Source organism: Osmia lignaria, chromosome 3 (genome assembly GCF_051020975.1).
Source record: "Osmia lignaria lignaria isolate PbOS001 chromosome 3, iyOsmLign1, whole genome shotgun sequence".
Taxonomy (NCBI): domain Eukaryota; kingdom Metazoa; phylum Arthropoda; class Insecta; order Hymenoptera; family Megachilidae; genus Osmia; species Osmia lignaria.
In genome coordinates this window covers 11084267-11111196 of record NC_135034.1, presented here as the reverse complement: position 1 = coordinate 11111196, position 26930 = coordinate 11084267, and the positions used below count along the sequence as shown (strand labels likewise).

Here is a 26930-nt window from a genome sequence, read left to right as displayed (position 1 = left end):
CTCTTTCGTCGTTCTTCGAACGATAACCTTTAACCTTATCACCTAGCATGGCCATTAAGTTCGACCGAACTTTTGGATGCAGGTAAAGTTCATTCGGTTTCGTGAAAGTTTCACCTTTCTATTTACACTATCGTTCTATGAATATCAAGGACACTTGGTGAGTTTAAAACGACAGCGATACACGTACGAACATCGTTAATCATTGTTAATTGCGTTTATAATTATTCTTTTGGTTTCAATTGTGTCTAAACGTGTACCATTAACACAATCGTTGATCGGAAGAGTCGGCTTATTGTTAGACACTTACAACTTGCAATTCTTGTTTCGCCAAATTAGAGATACAGAAACTTGGAAATTTTCAGTTCAATTCAATCCCTATAATATGCTTCTTTATAAATATCAAGGGTTCATGTTGTAAGGGTTGTAACTAACTATCTCTCCTCTCAATATCACAGACAAATACCTCCAAAACGATCAAAACAACAAGCAGATCGTGTCGCGATATGAAAAGCATGTTGTTTCAGCTCGGATAATCGGTAAACCGATCACTCTGCATAATGTGATTTAAACGTCACCCTAACGAGATGAACCGCCCCAATGGTTCGATGGTCGCAAAGCTGAGGGTGGCAAGGGTGGGAAACGATTAATCCGTGACTTTCCGTTCGAGGATCGAGATATCCTTGGATAGGAAACGAGACGAGGGAACCAGCTGTGACAGGGCAGCGGCTGCACGTACAATATCGCCGTGGCTTTTGGGGGATCCAAGATGACGGTCCCTCCTTCCTTTGTCGCGTTATGTCCAACGGGGTACACGCCACCTCCACTGGCGTCAGCTTGCAACGCAAGAAACAAAACGGCTGACCCTCTTGTTCTACGTATCAGAAAAAAAAAATATACACTATCCCTTTGCGATAAGATCGTTAAAGGTTCCATAAAGACTCTTCGACTTATTATTATTGAAAATTGCAATTAGTTTCCATCGAGGACCTATAGAATTTCTTTTTTTAGGATTTGTTTGATAGGTGAAATATTTTACAAGATAATATTGGATCACGTTCTTTTATTTCGTTCACTTATGAATCTTATTCTAGGTTTACATAAAATGTAATTACTCCATACAACTGTCGTTACAGTATGTTCGCTGACAAAAAATATATATTGCATGTATGCTACATCCTCTCGTGTTTATCATCGAGGTGCGCGATTATGTGACTGGGGAACGTATCGTTCGCAGACACGGACTCGATGGGAGAAAAAATACATCTTCTGGGTGCTAAGCTCTTCCTCAGGGTATAGGACATTACGAAGTCCCTTGATTCGGAACGAAAAGGTATTCCTCTCGGGTCGATGAAAGACGATTCATCGTTTTTCAAAAATCTCAACTTCTGAATTTTTTTCATTTTCATTTTTTTAACAAATATACATATACATATATCTATCATCTCTGTAATAAAATCTTGCAAACGGGTGCAAAATACTTCTTATCTTCGACAAAGTCCAAAAATTAAAGACAACGTTTCTTCGTCTATAGAAAACTATATTCTCTTGCCTCTTTTATTCGTTGCTTTAAAAAAAAAAGAGGGCAATCATTCCAAACTCCTCTGGCCGAGTAAATGCATAAAATACACGTATCTCCGATGGAGACTGTCGTCACATTGTGTAATATCAAAAATGCGGTTCTTCTTTATCAATATTCATTCGAGGCTTCCGTCGAAACCGGAAGTCGATAAAAATATTTACATCCAAGCGATACGGTTATTTACACGCGTATAGAAATACATTAATCGTTTTATAGATACAATAATATAATCTGTCGAAAATTAATGAACGGCTTAACGTCATTATACGCAAAAGTTTTCTTCCTTAAGCGATTAATTCATTTCCGACAGACTATAAACAACAAGTACATATTGTACAAGATTACAGAACGTTTTATGATCGTTAAACAATTCCAGTGAGATTTCATAAGACAAAGATTACACTGCTCAAAGTAACTTCAGAGGATCAGCTGTTTCAATGACTTCGTTTCCTGTTAAAAGACTTTTGTTAGCAGTACTTTAAAGATCGTTATAAATAATCTGTTATCTTTACTTTCTTTTGGATAATTAGATTTACATAAAACGTTCTGTACACTCGTATTTCCTCTCCTCGAAACATCTGTCCTTAAATAAAATTCAATTCTATATATTGCACCCTCCTTTACATTTAATATAAGGACGATTCGACAGTTGCAAATGGAAAACCGTAGCCAGAAATAAAGTGAAATACGTGGTTAATTCGTTGGAGGAAAAATATGACGCTCCTCTGACGAATATTTCACTGTGGCTTCGTTTCAGTTCTAAGAAAACCAACCCCTCGTCCTTCGGTCTTAATATTTGCTGCGCTCAATATCCTCAAAGGACCTCCAGGTTTCCCTCAAACATACAATATTTGCTCCTTGGAAAATTCTTCTCTGAAACTGTAAGGCTAGCAATATGCTTCTTCATTTGTTTATTATTCCATGTATCGTTTACATCCCCATCGAAGAACATTACAACGATTTCATTTATTCAACAATTATGGAAAGAGGTTCCTCGGAAATGTCAGTTCGAGTTTACAATAGAAATAAATAATTAAAAGAATTCGGTACACCATTAAAAAATAATTGCAACTCGGAACTGATTCACAAGCGGGTACCTCGAATCATAGACGAATGAATAATTTACAATTATTTTTGGTGTCAATTTGCTAATATCCTTAGGAACTTTCGTTATCTAGTCAATTCATCTTCGTTTCTGAAAATATCATCTGGTAAGGCAAACGACAATCAGCTCTTATCGAAGATACCGATCCTCAGAGACTTATCCATCGACTGGTCTCATAAAATTTCCAAAATCAATTTCATTATAAGTATCTTTCACAATCAAGGCCTACGAGCACCTTAAAAAGACACCATAGAGTCTCAACAGAGTCGATCAATGATCAACACTCTTTTCTCTCACACATTCGAAGCATGTGTGTTGTTCAGGATTGACCAAACAAGATTTACAAAACAGGGACGCATTAGACGGAACTGGTTTTCGGTAGAGGTTTCAGCTTCAGCTCTCGACGTTGTTCGTGGTATTCTTGAAAACAGGGTACCAGGCAGAGGTTGGACTGGCACTCTGGACAATGGTACTTCGTTTTCCTTCGTAGTGTCCTGCCATGGGAGTCCGTGGTCTTCCAACAGTGGTTACAGCTCAGTGCTGGACCTAGACGTAACACTGGACAGTGTCCTAGACGTTGATCCCCTGTGCTTTCCCTTGATTCCCTAATTGGAGTCTGTAAGAAATTTAAAATAAGTTTAGTGTTGGAGAAGAATAGGAGATACCAGATTTCCCTAGGTGCCCAGGTTTAATACTTGCACCTCTTTCATAACCATATTCCATACCTGAGGAGAGGAGGAGCTTCTTCTAAGTTCCGAGGTCTTCACTCTGAGTCCAGAGGTCGAACCTCCGGTGTCAGTGATGATGTTAGGCTCCTCCGAGCTGTCCTCTTCCTTTTTGACGACAGGCGCAGGTTCCACTACTATGGAGGGGCTGATGGTCCTCCCGGGTAGCTCTGGATTCGAATGCTGCCTGTGAATCCAGTAATTACCGCTGGTAGACTGTTGTTGACTAGATAGGATCGGATGAGAGTGTTGTTTCATCAGGTAGGATGGTTGAGGCACGGTCAACAGGTTCGTCGAGGTGGAGACCGTCAACAGGCTGCTGGCTTGGTTCACCGGCATCGATTGCGGTGGCGACGGACAGATTCGTGTCTCCTCCATTGTTCTCGAACTCTGCGGTAGAGTCAGGGTGGGCGTAGTGTGCCCCGACGATGGCACAATGTGCGGGGACGTCTCGCTATCTGGTGACAGGTGATTCGGCTCCTTCTTCACACGGGGCTGACGGGTCAACAGACGACACCTCTTCACTCCTGTTTGCCTGCAGGCTACTGCAATTGAAAGATGCATAGCTGGGGGTGAACATTCTGAATTAGAGAAATCATTGATGGGCAAAGGGAAGATTTTAACGTGCAGGAAATTGTTAATTTCTTCTATGATTCTTTTGGCAAATCAAATTATTGCTTTTGGATTTAACTATCTAAGTGAACAGAGAATTTGTAACGTTTAATATGCGGGCACAGATGTATCGTTAAATGAAAAAATCTCGATAAAACTGACCAGAAATAAGTTTAAATAATATTCTTCCTTCAGGTGATTTATTACAGGCGTTATACATAACACTGACACATTAAAACTCGAGCCTCTGCATTATAAAATTCGATAGTAATTTAAATTCATTTCTTTTCATTTCCTCCCTCTTACTTTCGGGGATGAAATATCAGTGTGTAAGAGTATACATTGCTATCAACATTTTTTTTTTTTTAACATCCTATATTTATATCTATCGTTTTGTACAAATATTTTTTAAAAAAACAAAAGAACAAGGATAACAATGGGTTGGATATTTTTCATTATTACGCGAGATAAAAGAATAAAATCGTGTTCTAAATATCTTTCAAATCATTAATTAAAATAAAATTAAAAAATAAATTCTCTTATAGACAATGATAGGTTTTCTTATCGTAACTCTATCTCAATACATGCATTACTTTATTGTTTTTCCTTCGTAGATTAATGGATAGAATAGAAAAATACTTTTGTACAAATTAATATTACACATATAAACGATAGAAGTAATAATGTTTAAACGATGCTTCGCTTTTCCACGATTATCAAGAAATTAAAACTGGGATTCTACACTTTTAACTAATATGAATCTGCACGTTTATATTATACCCTGTAGTTTGTTGCATCTGTATATAGGGTGTATTACAATTCCAGAGAACGATTAAGATAAAAAGTATTCAATTAAAATGCTTTCTACACTAATAAAATTCTTAATAAATAAATACATGGACAAAGCGTAGAAATTTCAAGAAAATTTTATAATACACCCCATGTAAAAAATGGAATTTCTTAAATAGAACAGAATTACCATACAAGATTTCATACAAGTTCAATACCCAACAATTGGTTGTAATACATGTATTGACCTCGATCACTTTGCTGTGCAAATACACATTGATATATTTTTTTTTTTTTATATTTAACTAGTAAGTATATCGTACCGCTACTTTATTCACTATGTACAAAAGTTTATACGACGTTGTGTACGGACTAAAGTTGGTAAAGTAAAATAGTTTCACTATCCGCGGCACTTTGTGCACGCAAAGGGCCGATTATTGCACCAACTTTAGATTACATATCGACTATCCTCGTTAAAATCGATTTAAAAAAATTTTAAAAAAGTGATCAATGTCTATAAATATTTGAATCACAAACAAGCAAATATATTCGTTCGCGTCACACGGTCACCACCGTGTTCCCTATCACATGGTGTTAATTTCAATTTTCAAACGATATCGTTTAAACTAAAGGAACCTATTCCGGAACTTATATCCGTCTGCCGAAACATCCAGTACTGGACGTTACTATTAACACAAATGCATTGTTGTTGTACGCTAAGAACTCGTAACAGCTTCTAATTTTAACGAAGACATAAAAAATTGTCAGAGGAAGTATAGAAACAGGTAACCAGCTGTCTACACAAGAATGAAATAAAATTGATAGTCCACGAGCTCTTAGCTGTACAACATTTACATAGGTGTACCCTATTATAAAAAAAAAAAATCTCTGCAAAGTATAAAATACAACATTTTGTAATGTCCCCTTTTAACTAGAGATCTCTGTATCATACCACAAGCTTGCAAAGTACACTCTGGTACAACGTAGACTCCATCTGACTAACAATAAGTGTAAGCTTAGAGGGTGGAGGCACTTTGGAAGAACTTTGGGAGAACCTCCTTCCCCTACGTTAACTTTGAAGCAAGGAGAGTCTAACTTGTACCCAAGTGTACTCGAGTACAAGAACATTCGAAGATCGTGTGTTTCTGTTCGTTCGACGCTCAACAAATATCAATCCTTCTTTTCCAGCCGTGTAACTCAGCCTCGCAGACACGTTGATCTAATACTTTTCAAGCTCGTCTATACAATTAGTCACGTGCGGCTGATCGTGGCCGGTTCACATCGCGTTGTAATTGACACCGTGTAAATTGATCGGCATCGTGGTACTTGGCAACGCATAATCTGTATGCCTGCTATCGATGTAACCACTTAACATTGTATGAGGACTATGAGTGGTCAGCATGGTATGCGTGCTGTGGGTATTGTGTGTACTATGCGGTGTAGTGGGAGGTCCCATAGGCGTAGGGCTCTGCGAATTAACCGGTTGCGCCGATTGGGCTGGGGGCGGTGAGGAATTCACTTCTTGCTTGACCCTTGACTTCAAGCTCGGCCGATTGTTCGGGTAACCACGCTTTTTATACTCGAGCCAAAGTGTTCGATTGTTCACACCGAACATACGTGCAGCTTTACAGAACCCTATACCACCGTAACGTACTGCGTCTAACGCCCTGATAAAGTTCTCATCCGCCTGCGGATTCGTTGACCTTTTCCTCTTAATTGCGGTCTGCGGGCTGGCACAAGGACTCTGGCAGTTACTGGGACACTGTGCCGACGGTGAAGGGCCGCCCGACGACGCGTGCTGCAACGTCCCGTGGGAGGAGTTCGGGTAATTCGTCAGGGCGCAACTGGAACCAGTCGTGCTGGTACCAGAGTACTGATCGCTGATCGCCGAGGAGGCTGTTATTTCGGGCGTGGTAAAAGCTGATGACGCTTGGATCGACAGATTCGTTTGACACGAGGACAGAGCGAAACGTGGATATGTATGCTCCATAATAGTCCATTGCAATCCTGTGGAACAGACCGGTTCATACTTTGGTCAGAGCACAGGAATTAGTTTCATACAGACTATAGATGTCTTTTCTTTTTAACTAATTACGTGTATGAGATGTATTTTTTTTTTTTTTTTTTTTTTCAATGAAACACCTTATCTCTCTTAAATAACAGAACTATTCAACAGAGTTAGGCAAAGTGAAATTAAATATTTGTGTCGCATAATAAGTAGGTGATATTATTTATTAGAAATTAAAAAGGCAATTCGGCAATAATTATTTAGTAGAAGTAAAATTATAGAATTGGAAAAAAAATTATCTAATCCATATGAAATGCTACTGTGTGTGAAAAGAAAAAAAAAAACAATGCTAAGCTTTAAGCAGAAAAGAATGAAGAAGTATTTGTAAAAAAGGTCTGTGAAAATAATGATATATATATATGGGAATATTAAGAGCAGAATCTTATGGCATGGCACAGATACATTTTAAAGCACATTATTTATTCATTTATTTATTTATTTGAAGTACAGGAAAACAAGTGTGTACCACTTCACCAAATTAAAGGACAGAGCAAGGCACACATACACACTCAACAATGTTAAAGACCCAATTTGACTGTCCTCTAAAAGAACATTTTTCTTTTTTTTTTTCTATACATTGTGTGCTATGTATCTGTGTACCATGGTGAATTTTATGAATGAGACTAGCCTTAATTGAAACTTTACACTACTAATTTTCACTTTTTCCTCAATTTTCGCTCTATTTTCATGTCAAACGTCTGTTGATTTTCCTTGTGCAGTACATTTAAACGCATCTGTGCCAGCATATAATGTGTATAAATTTCACTTGTCGACATGCACTTTCAATACCCACCACACTTGCTATAGATCGCGCTCAACTACGAAACTAGCAGGGTAACTGTGTGAGAGAAAGACATCATGCATGTTTCAAATTAAATTATTGCCGTTTGTGCACAAATAAGAAAGGTAGGGTTTCTAAAATTGGTGTGATAAAAATTACAGTAGTATTGAAAATTCTTTTATAGTACAATCAAAAGACTGTTCTATCAGCAAATTATAATTCCATAAATACTCTGTATTATTACATGTGCTTCCTTAAAGAAACTGCTACCTGAAATTGATTTCAATACTTTTTCCTGCTACTAATTTTTATATATATTGCACTTCAGTATGTAGATCAACTAAACGCACGGTAAAGAATTACTTACCTTGATGCGCAGGTGGTTGCGAAGAAAGCGAACTTTGCGCCACATTTCCTCCTGATTGTTGACTCACGTCTTGTAAAGATCCATCGCTTTGTGCTGGCGTTGTTGCGGAACTGTTCTCCATGTTACTCATCTGAAATAAATTTTACTAAAATCCCTCCCTTAACATCGTGGTATCGCAAAAAAATCTACAGTACAGTTAGAAGCATCGCTATAGTGGAATTTTGCTTACAATTGATATCTGATCTTCATCTATGCTTCCTTGAGATTCGGTACTAGTATTTATCGGTCTTCTTAGACTCTCTCCGCTTTCTTGAGACACTATTAATGGTTCTGGTTTTACGATATTAGTAGCGACTAAAGTGATTTCATTCATCTCTTCTGGTTTGTCACCAGACCCAGATGTTGAGCCTGTGGATGATTTCCTTAACCTCTTCCTTCTAAAAGAAGGTGATAACGGAGAGGGACTAGGTGAACAAGATTCGCCGCGATCTCCTCCTCCAGGCTCGCTGCTACCACTCGGCCATTTGGTTAAAGAAGCGGTATGCATTTCTGCCAGTCCTTTTATTTTCAAACTCTCTGCAGTCTATGATAGGAAAGGATAAATAGAATATGATTAGCAATACTTCTTCAAATATAGAAATTTTTATAAGTATCTATGTACCTTTATAATTGATGGTAATTGATCCTGTGATATGTTCACCTCACCATAGTACATAAAGTCAACCATGATTTTTAAATCAGAAAATTTTACATCCTTCAATATGACAATCGGATGCTGACATGGATTCACAGTAAACAATGATTGGAAATATGTGCTGCAGGCAGACAATACAACTTTGTGTGCCTGTAGGTGTCTTCCTTCAGCAGCCAATGTTACGTCTACCAATGTTTCATTGTTCAACAGACTTGAAAATACAGAAATAAAGTTTGGCTGATGGTTGTTCCATCGTAAACAAAACTGTTGCATCGACATTTCAGCAAGTTGCCAAGTTACAGCCAAAAGCGATAATTAAACCTGCAAAATTATTCATTATTTAGTTCCTTATAAACTGGGTAAACATAGAACTATAAAATATCCTTAAATTTATTTTAAAAACATTTTTCTTTGTAAGCATTAAGTATTTTACATATTTCCCAACATAGGTGTATTAAAAAAAAAAGAGCAAGTAACTTATGATAATGTGTTGGTGACTGACGTTAAAAAAAATGGCATCAAGTGTAAACAAACTGTCAACGAAATGCTTGTTATTACTCGTAAAAGAACGGAACTTTTTTAAACTCATAGCGATGTTTAAACGTGTCTAAACTAGATCGGGAAACTCGATAATGCCAAAAGCTCGAATGAAATTCGTCGGTTCATCTTGCGGTCAAGTTGTCATTCTCGAAAAATACAGAAACTATTTGCCGAATCATCAAAGGGTATAGTATAGCGTTATTAAAATGCGAAAATAAAAGAAAAACCGCTTAACAATACAGTTAGAATCGCTTAGTATAACAAATATAGATTTGCATGAAGATGATCACGGAAAAATATAGGCAAATAGAATTGCTCACTTCGTTCAAACGGGATTCTCGGGGGAACGAAACCACTGTAGGCAACGTTCACTGAACGGTACAATATGGTTGAAAAATCCGCCGTTTTAATTTTTATTAGGAAAAACAGAGTTAGTCGGTGCTGCCATGAATTCGATGAAATTTTCCACAACAGATTGAGCGATGACGCTTGTGTAATTCACAAATGACGTCATAAACGAAAAATTACGATCGTACAATGGCGCGCGATGGTGAACCTCACAAAAATTCTCACGACGGATGTTGATATCGTAACAAATTTCTTATACAGTCGACAAATACGCGATCTTATCAACATGCGTCCTTAGAAAATTTAACTTGATCAATATAGCGGCCAACTTATAGAGACATCTATCGAGAATCTGTCAAGCACGACCATCTTTTATATCATGGAAATTTTGTCGGTATTTTCAATGTCTACGTGGATAAAGAAACAAAGACAGATATAAAACACTTGTACAAGACTTTAATTTAAATGTAATTACAGATTTCGTTTCCTTAGATAGAAGTTGAGAAAATAATTACACTGTTTTTATTACATGAACTAGTAGGCACTTATTTACAATCTATAAGCATTTTGGACATGTATGGACCATCCAGTTCGTAACCCATTTTTCTGTAATAGTTCCTTGTTCCAACGCCTAAACAGACATGAATATATCAATGACTAGGAAATGATTAGTTTCATTAAAATTCATACCTGATATAACAGCTATTTTGTGTGACTGATGTTCTTCTCTGGCTATCCGTTCAGCTTCTTCCATTAATAACATTCCAAAACCTTGATGTTGAAACTTTGTAGGATCACGGGCATTTACAGGAACGACGCTGCCATAAACGTGAAGTTCTCTCACTATCGAGCATCTATCTTTAAGTTCTGGTCTGTAAAATGCACTCGACTGATACAATTGTTTTTTACTTTTAATTTTTTCGTTAATTGCTGTTTTACCTAAATGTCTCATTGGAACATTTCCTCAATCTCAATAATCCAACTAAAATATCTTGCGTTGGATCTTCGTACGACAAAAATGTTTCCCATCCACAATTAGCAACATAATCGCGACGTATAAGTTCCACTTCGTAAGGTTGTATTTTATGGTGTATTTCTTGGATTCCCACTTCACGAGTTCTAACATCTCGACAATCAGTTCCCAAGTCTTTCATTCTTGCCAATGCTAATTCACGCAAATTTCCATGTTCTACACCCGAGCTATATATTAACAATTAGGTTTCAGCAAAATAAGAATGTTATAAAGTAGAAGTAACATACATGTATGTACTCTAATTAATGTTACCTGACTAAAGGCATAGGTATATCTCTTTGTACACGATATACACGAGTCCAAGGTGGTATCAGAGCCAAAATACGCGCTATAAGATCCACCAATACACTTGGTGAATAACTTTTGTACCTTCCAGTTTTCCATAATTCGTACAAACCCGTACCTCGTATAACGAGTGTAGGATAAATTTTTAATCCGTCTGCTCTGAAAGCAGGATTTTCAAAAAATTCCTAAGACAAAACAAACTTTGAAATGAAAGATCTTAAAAATTTCCCAGGTAATTTACTAAGAAATTTCACTTACAATAAATTGATTGACATCTCTTTCAATATCAACATTTGGTAAATCAGGCATCATGTGTGCTATTACTTTGAAACCAGCATCCTTTGATAATTGAAAGCTCTCGCATACTGCACGAACAGTATGTCCTCTGTTAGTATCTCGTGCCACATCTTCGTATACCGACTGTACGCCAACTTCTAAACGGGTACACCTACATCAAAATTTTTCTCCTCAAATATAAGATTCGTTTCATGAATAATACTACGGTATACATACCCGTAACGTAACATATCGGATAGGTGTTTTTTAAGACAATAGTCAGGTCTAGTTTCTATAGTGATTCCAATACATTTCGTTCGACTTCGTTCGGAATATTTTACCGCTTCATCAACATTGCTGCTGACATGGCCAGACAATGCGTCGTGTAAATTTCGAATGAAATAGTCTCTGTAATCTTCTGGCAAAGCCATGAAAGTCCCTCCCATAACGATAAATTCAATTTTGTCTACACTGTGTCCTAATTGCTTCAACTGGAATATTTTTCATTTATTATTTAGTACAATTTTGGTTCTGCAAAGACATTTAATTGCTGATTGGTTCTACCTGTTCAACACGATGTCTGGTTTGTAGAAATGGATTGTACCTTGCACGTATGGCTCTCATTGATGTTGGTTCATAACCAGTATATGATTGAGTAGAATATTCAAAATCAGAGTCAGGTCCACCAGGACAATATACACAAACATTCCCTGTCATATTGATGTGAGGACATCTATGTGGCTTGCACATTACAGCCACAACAGCTATCTGTTGTAATTTGAAAACCATACTTTTGAATATATGGTAATTATAAAAATATTCTTAACTACATAATACTTTAGAATACTAACTCCACTAGCAGTCCTAATAGGTTTTGCTTTTAATTTTGGTACCAATATACTTCTTGCATCACTAGGTACAGCTGATATGATATCAACTAATCTAGGTGAGGATTCTAAGCCATACTTGGAAGCAATTCTAGTTTTTAATTTATTTAAATCAACATCTCTGTTTGCTTGATGTGCTTTCAAAAGTTCCTGGATAATCTCCCCTATAGTCATAACCATACGTTCCTCTTTACTTTGCTCAAATTCTAAAAAGGAATAGAATGCATTTAATAAAATAATTGCTTTCCTTTCTAGTATAAATGGTTTAGGTTGAAGTATAGGAACTTGCCTCGTTTCTTTCGAACCATGTTAACAATTTGAAACAACCTTTAACAATGATAATATATTCAGTGTCTTGTCTGACAGCTTAAAAATGTTTAACCAGTAAATCCCACATGGTATTATTACTCCTATTCGTATATTTTTGCCTTTCGTGTATATAACCAGTGACTACAGATCCAAGAAGACTAAACATGCCTTTGTTACCGATGGGACGCCATTTTTGGGGTACGCGGTACCCCAAGATTTGGTTTCCACAGTTGATATAACAGTTGTCTGTTTTACTAGTTCTTCTCTTACCATACCTCGGTAGAGCATGCATGGCACAACTACCTTATTGTTCCTTCATAAGTTGATAGAGTGCGGAACGAGTCTGCTCAGAGAACACTTTCGAAATTGTCGGTATTTCAGTTTGGGTGAGCCGAACTTATGCAAAGTGATCAGTCTATCCTATATCTCATCCGTGGTGACACCGCTGTTGCTGTTGCTCAGTGAACGTTGTCGCTCGCGTTGGAACGGTTCGTGTTGTGATGAGTGTTAGTTTAAATACGAGTCAATCTTGGACGCGCAATTCGGCAGGAACGAATTACCGCGTGTTTAATCAGCGTTCTAACAAACACACAACGAGAACAAAAATGTCAACCAAGGAGTGGATCGGTGAACGTTAGATGCGAAGACATTTTGTACGAATCTGGACAAGCGACAGTCGAGGGAAAGGCTGTGAGGTATCCTGGCGCCAAATCGCGAGGGGGTAAGTGAATTCCTTAAAATGGCACGGGTTAGAATTTAGGTTAGGTCCTTCGTACGAAATTTCTTAATATACAATACTTTATTTCTCATAATTTTATCGCATTACACTGCTGCTGGATAAAAGAGTTTAAGATCAATGATATTATGAGTGAAAATGTCACTTGTAATGCAATTCTGCATTGCATAATTGGCGCGTTAAATAACAACTGATTCGGTTTGATATTTCGTTGAAAAAGAGTAAGATTTTAAGTAATTGTACGTTGTGTACCGCTACCGAAGATATGTCATGCATAATGTTACGTTGTTATATAAACAAAAAGGGAAACTAACGTTCGCTATTGCAATATAGTAGTCCTGATACTGTAGTGGTTTGACATATGTATTTACATTGAGCTTTCAGTTTTCATACAAAGGCATACGTGTGTTAACAATTCTTTAAATTTAATAATTTTATAACTATAATTTCTTTACCAAATGTATACAATTATATATGTGTAACTGTATTATCCTTTTCGCAGTTAAACTTACACAATACGACACTTCCTGTCTCCGATCTTGATTACGTTTCCTCGAGTTGACAGAATTCTTTGCTAAGAGTGATTGTTTTCATTTCATTGCGCATTATCAAGCAGTAAGATAATATCTTTCACTCTCGAAAGCTGAAAGTCTCGAAATTCAATCTGACGCATATACATTACATAGACGCAAAACATGAAACTCGTAATTTATTATTATTCTTTTTTTTTACGTAAGAATTTTCCATTATTTATGAAATTTTGCATGTAAATCTAATTTTCTGACTCTCACTTAAGCAACGTGCAAGTGGAAAGTAACGCACCAAGTTCGATGACTTCTATCGATATAATATATAATTTCTAATTACATCATAATTATCTCTTAATGCAAAACGATAGTTATAAAATTCATTTTCATCTTATCTTGCTTTTTGAGCATCGATAAAGATAACACGATATTTACGCGACGCACCGGGTGCGTCGTGCAGAGATCTTGATTACCGACTGGAAATTATGTCCAATGACCTCTCGGCGAAAATTCTGATTCACTTATTGTTAGTGTTTATCAAAGAATATAAACGTCCATGCGGTGTCTTTGTTCGGTCGTGAAACGAATATACTTGATTTTGGCTCGGCGTTGAACAATATATTCGCAAAGTGGCTAGTAGTCATGAATTCGTCTCCGACCGGCCAATTGGACGACTCGCGATCTGCAGCAAATATCCGGCTACTATTATTAAGTTTGTCCTTAACGATCGTTACGGGTATCGTCTCGCTACCATTAGCTGCCGTCGTACGAATGGCACCGGACCCGTTCACGCAGTACGCGAGCCTATCAATTCGTGATCCCGTGTCACTGTGTTTACGTCATTCCTGTTAAGTGACTCCAGGATTGTCTATACGGAAGTCCGTAGGTAGTGTGTAGTGTTCTCGAGGAGATCCTGAGGGAATTGTGTCGCGAGGATCTCCGTTCAGGTAAGCTCCTTGTATTAACAAGGACCATAGCTTAACCAGCTTAACTGCGGAATTTAGTTTCAAAAATCCCTCGTGGGATGATTGATTAAAATCGAGCAACGACGAGTATAAGGTGTGTCGATATAATCGTTTCAAAATTCATGTAATCCCCTGTTATCTCGATGGGTTTAGAAAATAGTGTCGTTCTTTGATTATTTGACAATCGTATTGAGAAAGTTGTATTTTTAGCTCGGTTTGGTAAGACGCGCTCAGGTGCATCTTTTCATCTTTATCTTCCGGATGAATCATTTCGGCTCGATATTACACCGGTGTTTCTAAAAACTATATCGATACGACTCTATCGAATGATACCAATGCACGATGTGGGTTATCGTCCTGGAAGGATTAAATTTCGTTCAGGTTATTGTTCATTACGCCACGGTTAAGTGAACGCGACTTGTATTGATAAATAAGTAAGTACCGTCCAACAGGTACTTGGTACGTATCAAAGCGTTCCACGATTATTATCGCGCGGTTGTTTTATTCAAATAACACGTTACACGGATGATGGACTTATACGCATATTGGTAATTCGTCATATTATCGTTTCCATACGCCAACGCCCAGCTCGATAAGGGATCGATCTGGCTGTACGATTTTAAGTGTGGAACGTTTTAAGATAATTAGTTGGGAACAGTGTTTGCTCCCCTTACCAGATGTAGTAACGGTGTAACCTCCGAATTTATTGACACTGAGATGTGGGCGATCCTCTCGTAATCGCTAAAAATATAAAAAACTGCCTACTATCGGTTAAAAAGGAACAACCCGTTGCAAGATCTCTTTAGAACGGTTGATTCTTACGTAAATTGAAATAGCTAGCAGTTACTTGTTCAATATCTTATCTATACAACAATTGACGCTGGTCGAGGCAACGTTGTTGGTCGGAAAATTATAATTGCAAAGTTTCCTTTGCTCGCGCGAGTACGGCAAGGTTTCGTATAACCAACCGGGTAGGCTTATTATTCCCATCCTTCGTCTCGTTTTACCTCTCTTTTTGGATCACCATGCTGAATATTATACGCTCTACGTATATTATGGAATTTGCATCTTTGTTCACCGAAGTAGCACGCTGCGCGTCGTTGCGCTTACCGGGGAATGTTCAGTGTTATGCCCCGTGCACGCCCACACGTGCGCGACAGATAAAACGTCGCCGCGTATGTGCGTGGAACATTGACGGAAAGTGGGACACTCTTGGCTGACCATGAATTTCTTGTTAAGCCTCGAGGATTTACGTTTAAGCGTCCTATCGTATTGCATGGAATCTAGATAGAAAGAGGATTAATTTGAATGACGTTCAACAGACATCTACCATTAATTCACGTTTATTGTTTCTCTCTCAGCGAACAGTTGTACGACCACTCGAAATAGCTGTCTCGTGAAATTTTTTAATATTCCCGGACAATTATCTTTTATTTACCATTTTTATAAAGCACTCGGGATATTAATTCAAATATATACAGTGGGCCGCAAAAGTATTCAGTACCATTGTAAGTTAATTTGTACAGCTTCACAAAAAATTTGAAGTCATTTTTAAACGGTGTCCGAATACTTTTGCGCCCCGTTGTACATAGGGTCATTCTCCTCGGGGATGCCTAGAGGCAAATTATGTAAATAATTGCCCGAAAAATCGATTACTCTCAGCTATCCTAGTGATCATCAATTGAGAACCACTATATCAAAGTAAATCTGAAAGATCGATGGACACTATCCAATTGCTCGACACGGATCGATACAGTTCTGAAACTCAATTCCGTGACGAAATTGGAATGTCGTGTTGATTGTCCGTTGAGCAAAGTTATCGAGACTTAAGGAGCGTGCATTGCGTTTAACGGGTACACCCGTTGATATGTAACAGACGACCATAATGTCGTAGTTACACGACATTGGAATTCTTCTTTCGCGTTATTCATTTCGCGTCTCGCTAGAAATCTTTCTAACAGCAAATATTAAATACTTAATTTTTCTCACCGATTATTTCGGAAGATTAAGCAAAGAAATCTATCGAGCCTTTCTCGTTTAATAACCGTTCCCGTCGTATCGACATTCGTTGCACACGTGCATCGCTTACATAACTCGCACGATGCACTCACGTCTATGTTCGTACGTGATTCTATTTTCGGCAGGGCTGCGTTTCGTTGTCGAAACTTTGATCGACGGGCAACAATATTTATCCGTTGCTGAAACGCGGCCAATCAATTTATATGTTAAGGGTAATTCGTAAAATGAACGAACACGAGGAAAGCCATCGTTGTCATTGAACTTCAACATCATCCGAGGGTGAATAGATATTTTTCTATGAATGGAACGAATAATTGCTGGCAAAGATTCGCTGAACAAACGTATCGCAACCGAGACTCTTTATTTTAATATGAAAGAACTGCTGACATTTGTTCCATAACTCGAAGGACATTTCTCGGAAAGATACGTCCGTATGGTCAATTGCACAGTTGACTCTTGGCCCTTGCCGCACTCTGTGCGACGCGTACCATAGTACCTCTGTTAATAACAGGAGCCGGTTAAAATTACCTATTACGTGTTCATCGCTTGTTTTCTTTCTACCGTTTCCATTCTATATTCTACAGGGTGTTACGCGGTTTAGAAGCACCGCTTCGAAGATGATTTTTATCTGGAAAATAGAGCAAGTTCTACTTGTACCGGTACACCGGGGTCGATCGTCTGGAAGAAGTTAAAGATCCTTTAAAATTCTTCAACTTCTTCGCTATGCCGTCGTTACCGTGCTGCAGGAACTCTGGTCGTTACGTGTGAGAAATATGGTGAATCCAGTTGGTTCCCACAAGCATGTGTAGCCATGTAGGAATAATATATGAAGAAGGGGAAAAGGCGCTTACCGACTTCCGTTGGAAATACTGATCTCCACTTTTTATGTTAGTATATATCGATTGCCAAGTGTAGGAGTCTATTTATTTAAAGTGCTACTGCATATTACAGTTTTTTTTTTCTTTCTTTTTTATCTCAAGTACCGTTCGATTGCTAGCGTTTAGTCGAAACGTGACATATCTTCGAGGTCGTGTGATAATCCAACGATAAGGGATTTAATTTTCATTAGCTTAAGGTTTTTCTTCGTTGCACGCTTTGTTTTTCCTTCCGTCAGAATATCATGCAGTTTCTTCGATGCACCGGGTCTCCACGTTATTAACCCTCTTCTTTCGCCACGTCCTCGCTTGAAGCCGACCAAGTACCCTCGAGTACCGTCTTCTAATGGTGTGCACTCGAGGCCACCGACAATCTTAACACGCGGACGAGTTGTTGAAAAAAAAAAAAAAAGAAAAAAAGAAGGAAAAATATGGTATATACGTTGGTAGCTCGACAGCAACCATTGTGTCCACCGCTCATTAGGCTTCTTATCAACGTTCCGTTAATTTCGGGTAATCTACGGTACTACTTACCGATACAAAGAAATCGTCGGAATTATCATTTAGTTTTTCTTTTTTCAATTTTTTTTTTCAGGAGTTTCCGGTTTCGAAATTTTCATTTGAAATAATCATTATATTAGTCACCCCCGCGCCGCTCGACGCGTTAATTACACGCGATAATAAGTGGAAAGCTTAAATTGAAAAATGCAATAATTGCATTCTGCATAATTGCAGTCATAGCGTGTCCGGCTACGTACGACTGTTTTTCTACTGTCGCACTGGCGCTGCCTTTCAAATTATTTTTTTAATCTTTTGTTAAAAGAAGAATCGAGTGTCTAATTTTAACCGAAGCACCGTTGTATCCGTTTCGTAGATCTTGATCACGATTGACCCAGTTTAAATAGGAGTCTATGTTTTACCTTCGATATTCGTTAAACTGCCTCGTTAATTTTCAAGAAAACGAGGCGGTGAATGAAAAAAATCCGTCAACTTTATCGTGAGAAGTGTATGTAGGTACGTTCTTCGCCACGGTTGCTCGTAAAAAAATATAAAACTGCCCGTGTACGTTGTGGCAAAGCGAACGAAAAAGAGGGTTAATTAGCGTACAAAGGACGGCTAGGTTACACGAAACAAGGAAATACGTAGCGCTCTTTATTCTTCCTGTTTGAAACGGCAAACTCTAATAGGATGATTACCATAAGCTCCAGAAAATTTAGATGAAATCTAGTCGTGCTCGAGATACACCCTCGCTATTCTGAAAACTTCAACGCGGTTTTCATAGAAAATAATTCTCATACCGTGTCGTTAAATCGCGATTAAACAAATTATTTAATCACGTCCATAATGATGATCAAGCAATTTGCGTTATAGCCTGATAATTAAACGTTCGAGTCATTATCGGAATTCAGAATCTTCCAAGTCTGGCGTATATTAAACACGGTTCGACGTTGAATAAATTTCAAACGTCCAAGAAGTTGGAGCTGAGATTCAGGTTATTAAAATGGACGTAAACAAGGATGAAACTTTTCTCTTATTTTGAAAACGTAAATTAACGCGAAAGTGTCTGGGATAATCTGCGATTCATTTTAAATCGATACGCTCTGAAAAAAAGAAGCGGAGAAAAGTGATGCTCGAATGTATATACGAAGGACTTTCGGTATTTCATGTTTCTTAAGATATTCGAGATCCGTTATAAATAAATTATGAGAAGGATCCGTTATAAGTGGAGATGCAGTATTATTGTACAGTAGCGGGCATGGGGGGATTCTTCAAGAAAAAATGGCGATGCCAAGGTGTGGGTGCTCCCACGTGGGCTACCCCCTCCTCGTGTCCTCAGCCCTCTCCAAACAGGATCCCAACGGGCCGCAATTATGGCGATTATGCAATACAATAGGGAAACGAAATGAAAGGATATTTCATGGTTCATTGGCAAGAGCCGGTATTCTTATTGCATTCCAATGGCAGGGTAGCTCCGTGTATACTGTTACCGCGACCGTGTAAGCTTAAACTCTTTGATAACGTGTTGGTATACCTTGCGCAAACTGGCACCCACCACAGACACGTTTATCCTACCGCTATATACAGTGGCTCGCAAAAGTATTCGGACACCGTATAAAACAGAATACCTCGTTTGAAATTGGACCAAATGAAATAAACTGGAGGTTCTTTAAGCAGCTATGCAATTTCGACAAATTGTAATTTTTTAAAACAATAGAAGCACATACCTCGGTAAATTAATTTGTATAGCTGCACAAAGAACCTCGAGTCATTTCATTTGGTCCAATTTTAAATGAGGTATTCTGTTTTAAACAGTGTCCGAATACTTTTGCAACGCACTGTACGTATTAATCATTCATCTTGTCTAATTTGAAATTTCATTGATATCAGTTTTTCTGAATAATTGAAATTTTACGATACACGTTGAACTTAATCTCGCCTCTGATCGTTAAGTTCACCGAAGCTAAAGGTCATTGTAAGGTGTGTAATCAGCTTCGATTCACGTTAAAGCACTCTCGGTGCACCTTTTCATCGGATATCTCCACTTTCAGGGAGAGACAAAAGGAGCCGATTTAATTAGAGACCGATTAGTATCCGACGAGTGGTTCTCACGTGATCCGGTTAATTGGAGTTTAACGAGCGTCTCTGTTAGCCGCGAAAAACGTCTCTGAAGCTTCGATAGAGAAGAAGCCGAAGTCCTTGGAATCATGGAAAAAGCAAGCGCATCGGTACGCGCGATAATTAGCATCGCGATTATCCGGAACGAAAATTGCTCTTGCGTCGAACGACACGTACAGTGAGAGGCAAAAGTGAGTAGACTAGTTCTTCGATGAAAAGTCGTGATTTTCAGAAATTTTAATTACTTATAACTTTTAAATGCGTTGACCGATCAACAAATTGTAGATTTTTAAAACGATGAAAATACATATTTTAGCGAATTAATTTTTATAGCTTCTCAGAGAACCTCAAGTTATCTAGTTGAATTTTAATCGAGGTATTCTATTTCGAACAGTACTTAATTACTTTTGCCTCTCACTGTATATTACTTGACGTATTACGGTGACGTAACGATCGCGACCGGTTGTGTACAATCGATCTGACGATTTTTCATTGAAACGCGCGTGATTTAGGTATTTCGAGCGTTTTCGAAGGAAAACAACAGTAGCCTTCGTTTTGGAAGTTCGTTCGGCACACTGACACGGTAAGATCGTGATCGCGTGTGCGAAGAAAGAAGTTCTGTTAAATCGCGCCGGCCAATCTCTTGGCCGCGTTAATTTACGATATTCATCGACCGTGCACACCTATAATTAAAACTCGGCCCGTTAAACAGGTCGTGCCGCGTCGTTCGCGTTTTTGAAAGTTCTTATGGTCTATATAGAATTCAGTTGCGTAACGTTTTTTTTTTTTTATTTCTTTTTCATTCTTCTTTTATTCAGTCCAATGACTTTCTTCGAGAACCTTTCGTTTCGATTTTCGAACGAACCGCTATTTTTCCCGCGCGCCGCCTTGGATCAGAGACACGGAGTTCACATACGCGAACGCAGAGTGCAGTTTTCACTTTTCAAATAAATTTGCATTACTATTCGTATTTACTATTAATAGTTTCATTTTGAATGGGAAAAGGAACGTAGATCTTATGAAATACACGACCGCCAGAGCGTTAATTAGCAAAAAGGAAAAAATTAAGAAACTGCAGTTACGTAAAAAAAAATGTTACACCTCATGAATATTTTTAATCGCTCTGAAATTACGTTAATTACTTCCTCCTCGCCGTTGATTCGCGAGGAAATTATTTTGTCCGCGTTTCTTGCTCGACATACAGAAAATAAGTGAAGAATTCTGTTTACCTTTATTCAAAATTAAGTTAAATATCGTGAACGTGTGTCGAATATGTTTTCGCCAATTATCGCATCACGATTTTCGTAATTTTCGATTCGACGATGCAACCATCCCCGCGAAGACTTGTTGATTTTTCAATTTCTGTACGTTTAGTTTTAAGGTGCGAAACGACACTGAAATTCTGTCGTAGTTCAATGATCTACGAGCCAAGGCGGCTGGAGACTTTTCATTCGCGCGAAATCCCCGAATTACCTTTAAATTCTCTAATACTTGAATCGCGCGAAGCGGATAGAGGATACTTGAAATGATGACGTCCAGCTGCTACATCGATGCATCGATAAAATACAAGGCTACCGAAATAGCTTGAGAAGCAAAGTCCGTCTAAAAATACGAGATAACTGCCTACTGACGGACTAACCGTGTTTTTGCCAATTCTCAACATTCCCACGAGTAAAAGTAATTTTACAGGTGTTTTCACAACGTGTGTATTTCATTAAATCTTTCCCCCGAGTCTTTACGATCCTCGACGATACGGATGGTTACGTGGATACATCCTCGCAAGAAAAACACAAGATGATCGATGCATTTGAATTGCAGATGATCGCGATAGAATTTGCGTGGAACGATGGAAAATAATATCCATCAGCTGAGAAGCAATTATGCAAATCTTATCGAGATGCAGGGTAAAAGTGACTTTCGGTTAATTTGATCAAGCTGTTAAATGCCCGTTGGCTATATTGGTTCGTCGAATCAAAGAAATTTCCCGCTTTCGTTGGCCCGTTTGTTCGATCAACAATTCCGATTGCACATGCGTTCCGTTGTTTATGCAAACAAAACGGTATCACAACATCGGGTGTAAGCAGTCTTTAGTGCGCTGTTCTTCGCGATGCAACGCATTGCGAAACTTTTATTTACGAAGAAATTTTAAGAGAGATGCATAATACGTGTGTGTTAAAATTTCGCCGGATCGAACTGGCCACGTTTGAATTGCAAATTGTATTATCGGGTGGGCAGTAAGGTTGTGTAAAATGTTGTGATCACGCAGGCACGCGCTAAAAGTTCGAGAATTGAAATGAGAAACAAAATACTGACCAAGTCACGTAACATAAATATCCGTCGAACGAGAGCCTCGTATCCTCGAAACGAATAACGCGATCGGTACTCGCGTAATTGCCATTCCGGAATGTTTATAATCAAATGGTATGCCGTAATTGTTTATTGCACGACGTGACCGAGATTTCGTTGCGTTTTATCGGCCAGACTTAACGCCAGATAAGTGCTGAACAGGTTGAAAACAAGATTCCTATTTTTTTTTTCATTTTATAAATCTTATTAATAAATAATTAATTCAATTAGTGGATTATGAATATCTTGAGAAAATTTATTTATATCATGCGATAGCATTGTTTTTCCTATTATCTTAATTCATTAGATTTCAATAATTTTGTTTGTCAATTAAATTTAATTTCTTTTACAAAAAATTCGACCGCGAAAAAATTTATTTATATTATGTGATAGCATTGTTTTTCCTGAAATCTTAATTAAATTTCAATAATTTTGTTTTTCAATTAAAATTAAATTTTTCTTTTTTGGTCTTTCTGTCCTGATTATTTTATGATTCAACTTTTGTTTCTATTCGACGTGAATCACCCTTTGGAACCTAAAGTGACAATGACTGACGGATAAGATATTGTGACGTCAGAAAGGGTAAACAAGGATGAGCAATAAACTAAGAGATCCGATCGATTAATAACGATACAAAGAGATGTTTGCTATCTGGAAACGGTAAATCGATCATATGTCAGGAACCTCTTAACCCTGTTTCGTGTTAAAATAATTCAGCAAAGTGTTACCTGGGGGGGGGGACGATTTACGTAGAGGGGTCCATTCTTGTTTTCTCCTTGAGCGTAGAGGCGCTCGTCGCGTCAGTCGATGTTTCCTCGTCCGTCGGTAAAGGTGTTACGGGAACTGCGCTCGGTCGCAAACGAACGTTGTTTCGGCACTAGAATAATTCCTGTGCACTTTGCACGTAAAGAAGTGCGATTGAATCAGTGCGGTACCTGCTTCGAAACCGAGCGGTGTTACCACTGTGCATTCTATTATCGAATCGGACTGGTAGAACATTGTTTGACATTAATCGAAGTGAAAAGGACAGTCATAAACGACGTTAAAGTTTGACAGAAACATCGAAGTGGAGTACAATTCCTTTCTCTGTATAGGACACCATGTGAACACGCTTCTATCCGTTTTTGAACGGTTGAATGGACCATATGAAAGTCTGCGGTTAATCGAATCATTGCTGTGAAAATTGAGAAACTATTGACTATTGTGAACAGCCTCAACCTTTAATATATTCACCGCAAACCGATCGGTTTTCTGATAACGTTATCGCAACTGATAATCTAAACGAATACTTAATTAATTACCATTACCGGTTATTAAGTTTTTTAATAAAGTTAGGATGAAATTTCATCCGTGATAGCCTTCGAAGGTGGGGATAAATTAACGCGGAAATTCGATGATCCATAATTATCGAATGCATTCAACAGGAAACATAATAATCTCGTTATTGAAAAACATTGTTTTGTCACTGAGAAGGTACACCGATTTCGCAGAAAATTCGGGCCGGAAGTGACCGTGAAAACGTGCCGGATTGTTAGTGGAAAAAGGTGAACGGGGATCGGAGGGGTTTGATTTTTCGCCGATGGGAAAGAGGAAAGTCAAAGAACGGAAAAATGATCACCGTGCCGATATCCGCTTCCAGTCCTTACACGAAGGTTACGTCCTACAGCGATACAAGCGCTATTGGCAAAAAGCCTGCAGTGAGTAGATCGAGAAACCGTTTAAAGTCGAAAGATTTTATTTTATTTTCACGCTGGGCGAACACGTTTCTTTGATTTTTTCTGATCAAACCAGTTGCGAAAATCATTATTCGAATGGGTATCGATTATTTATCGTCTTAAATAAAAATGCAACAAAGTTGTAACATTTACAAGTGGTATTCATATTTTATGCACAAGTAACCGAGAAGAGAGGACCTTTTCTTTGCTAAAACGGATTCATTGACCGTTAACTTCTTTTTCCCTTCTTTTTCATGCACGTAGTTTCGTATCAGTAAATTCGCAAACTTCTACGCTACTGGAATATTAAATACCTCTTTTTTTTCTTCTTTTTTTTAAGATTAACCTACATCCTTTTCTCAAGGCAATGCTAATTCGAAGGAAAAAAGTAATCACACGATTCGAGTAGCGCAAGAAAATGAAGATACAGTAACAAACGTAAACGAGACAGAGAGGTCGCATTTATTTAGCCTTGTTTCCCTTATTACCCTACTCTCTTTCTCTTCTCTCCTTTCCGCTATTTCAACCCGCCTTTTAAACTCTCTTTCACTGCTCTCCTCTAACATTGTTCCTCCCTCGTTCGCTCCATTTTCTCGGCAGTACTGCCAACAAACACAATTTACGTATAAGCTAGTTGGAAAAAAAAGATTTTTACAAGAATTGAAAGTTCCTGGCACCGAACTCGTTTGTATTATTAGTAGAGATTTATGTATTTCGAAAATTTGAAGGAAACAAGAGAAAATAAATAATTTCCTAGGGGTTAAAGCTAATCGTGAGAATAGCTATACCAAGTGCACGAGATAATCTCGTTATCCGACATTTTTTTTTTTTTTTTCGAATAGAAAAGCAAGGGTTAAGGCAAGTGTGCGTGTGTGTGTCACACCGAGCGGATCGACCACGAAACAATTACGTCAAACACGATTCAGTCTGTATTTCACGTTTTACGTAACTTTCACCAAGGTAGAGGTGAGAATGCAACGCGGTATTCTTAGACGCTCGCGAAGCAACAACAGTCTTCGATCGCGACCAAGAGAAATATTCGCGGATAAGGGACGTCGGTTGGTAAGTGGATGTTTTTCACGGAATAATCGGAACACGGTCAGTCAACGTTCTCTGCCAGAGACACGAAATTTTCTGCTTCGTTCCTCGGTCGTTGTAAATTTAGACTCTGCGGTACACCCGGTTCCACGAACCCCAAAGTCTCCTAGCCGGCGAACGGAAGCAACAAGAAAGAGGAAACAGCATCCAGACCAGCGAACTTCCTTTCCTCGCTCGAGCGCGATCAGACGGAAAAATCATCTCTGATAAGCTGATAGGGATGGAACAAGCTAAAGTGAACTAGAGCGAGATTCCCTCTGCTAACCTCCGCTTCCACAAAGTGGTCCCAGGGGGGAAAACAATTGCCCACCCCTGGATTAGAATAATCGCACGATAATTAATTATTCCCCTTTCAACCGGGAATTCGTGGAATCCACCGTAAAAAAGATCCACATTTTGTATACGAGTTCCTTCACGGATTTTTCCTGCTACACCTCGCCCTCGTGCCGAAGTTGTAACATTTCGATCACGTACCGGTGTCTGCTTTCGCGATTTGCGGTATATTTCTTCGAATTCCCAATGACAGTCGCGAAAGCGATAGCGAAATGTACTTACGCGTAAAGAAACGAGAATCGGTTGATTTATGCGGTCGAGACTAGTTCTCTGATCCAGGATTAAAAATGTTAGAAAAAAATTTATAGAACTGTAAAAAATAGTATTCTGTTTTAAATGGTGTCCGAATACTTTTGCGGACCACTGTACATGATTATTCCAGAAAAGGCGTTCGTTTACTCAGAATCTTATTATTCGGAGATTATAGTATTCGTTGCAACAAGGTATCGATAATCATATATCTCGTTGCATCGTTGTGCAGCCACCTTGTTTCAGGTTTAATGTTAATTTCCTCACGTACAAGTGATACGTTGCATTCCTTCTCTTTCCTCTTTATTGCTGTTTTTACAGTACACGTGTACGTGCAAGAAGGTACCATTCTTCTTCACAGCAGTAATATAATGTATTATGTTTTCAACGAACGATTGTTTGCGTTTCATCGAACGAGAATAAGATCTCCTGCCGAGTGTAAAAAACGTTATTTACATTGTTATTCACGAACATCGAACGAATGATTTCGATGTTACATAATGGTACTTTTTGTTATCATTTCGATAAAATTTATTCAATCGTTGCTTAGCTCGTATCGATTAAAACGACAATTTTGTCATTGATGGAACTAGGATTTTCTTTTAGAATAAGGGAGGTCCGAGTCCTTTCTTGTCCCTACCTAATTACGCCAGCCACTTCTGCAAATAGCGCGAATTTCTGCCAAATGAGTAAACGAAAATATTTACACATATTTTTGTTATTCCTATAAGCGATGTAGCGTTTCCAAGGAAAATACACTTTGGAATTTGATTTTGTTGTTGTCAAAATTTTGCTAGATGAAATGGTGGGACTGTGGTATTTAAATAACACAAGTGAAAGCTTAGGTATTCGTGGAAGGATTAAGAGCGACAAGCTGTCTGCATATAATTAGACATCTTGGCTGCTGTGCGTTGCTGAACGAATTCATCTAGAACATCTCTTCGAGCATCGTAATTTAAATGACAAATAACATTTTCTTGCGTTACCTGAAAGAAATATGACGAATAATAGAACAAAACTTGTCGCGTATTTATGATTTTTCACGTTTCATTC

General features: G+C 38.2%; 3 protein-coding genes across 8 annotated transcripts in view; 1 reads left to right on the top strand and 2 right to left on the bottom strand.

Annotated features, from left to right (window-relative positions):
- Window positions 1-1565: 1565 nt before the first annotated feature.
- Window positions 1566-9923, bottom strand: BtbVII (BTB-protein-VII). Of its 4 annotated transcripts, none has more exons than XM_076693352.1 (6): window positions 9581-9923; window positions 8688-9041; window positions 8256-8609; window positions 8027-8156; window positions 3410-3954; window positions 1566-3300 (listed from the first exon to the last, which is right to left on the bottom strand). In XM_076693352.1, exons 2-6 carry the CDS (start codon window positions 8997-8999, stop codon window positions 3043-3045), a joined length of 1599 nt encoding a protein of 532 aa, XP_076549467.1. In that variant the 5' UTR covers window positions 9000-9041; window positions 9581-9923; the 3' UTR covers window positions 1566-3042. The 4 variants fall into 4 exon arrangements, with proteins under 4 accessions (XP_076549467.1, XP_076549468.1, XP_076549469.1 ...); XM_076693353.1 differs by lacking the exon at window positions 9581-9923 and adding an exon at window positions 9223-9526; XM_076693354.1 differs by lacking the exon at window positions 9581-9923 and adding an exon at window positions 9296-9526.
- A 122-nt stretch (window positions 9924-10045) lies between these two features.
- Window positions 10046-12551, bottom strand: Elp3 (elongator complex protein 3). Its single transcript, XM_034332637.2, has 9 exons — window positions 12379-12551; window positions 12054-12295; window positions 11767-11970; window positions 11440-11693; window positions 11185-11374; window positions 10894-11111; window positions 10548-10808; window positions 10299-10480; window positions 10046-10239 (listed from the first exon to the last, which is right to left on the bottom strand). The coding sequence occupies exons 1-9, from the start codon at window positions 12395-12397 to the stop codon at window positions 10154-10156; spliced, it is 1656 nt and encodes a 551-aa protein (XP_034188528.1). The 5' UTR covers window positions 12398-12551; the 3' UTR covers window positions 10046-10153.
- A 207-nt stretch (window positions 12552-12758) lies between these two features.
- Window positions 12759-26930, top strand: part of plx (PTB_TBC1D1_like and TBC domain-containing protein plx) — a 23105-nt gene continuing 8933 nt past the window's right edge. The window contains exon 1 of one of the 3 annotated variants that reach the window (XM_034332631.2): window positions 12759-13119. Coding sequence is in view for 1 of the 3 variants with exons in the window: in XM_034332630.2 (XP_034188521.1) it covers window positions 24093-24179 (87 nt within the window). In the remaining 2 variants the exon portion in view is untranslated. Of the gene's footprint in view, window positions 13120-14398; window positions 14609-23286; window positions 24180-26930 lie in introns of those variants that run through there. The other 2 variants (XM_034332632.2, XM_034332630.2) reach the window with 2 other exon arrangements.

Bases quoted from the DNA above. Each gene is read 5' to 3' on its own strand.
- BtbVII (XM_076693352.1), bottom strand. From the start codon at position 8,999: ATGTCGATGCAACAGTTTTGTTTACGATGGAACAACCATCAGCCAAAC. The intron at 8,610-8,687 runs GTACATAGATAC...TTCCTATCATAG, and splicing joins AATTACCATCAATTATAAAG to ACTGCAGAGAGTTTGAAAAT. The intron at 8,157-8,255 runs GTAAGCAAAATT...AATTTATTTCAG, and splicing joins ATGAAGATCAGATATCAATT to ATGAGTAACATGGAGAACAG.
- Elp3 (XM_034332637.2), bottom strand. The intron at 11,112-11,184 runs GTAAGTGAAATT...GTTTTGTCTTAG, and splicing joins GAGATGTCAATCAATTTATT to GAATTTTTTGAAAATCCTGC. The intron at 10,481-10,547 runs GTAAAACAGCAA...TGCATTTTACAG, and splicing joins TGTTCCAATGAGACATTTAG to ACCAGAACTTAAAGATAGAT.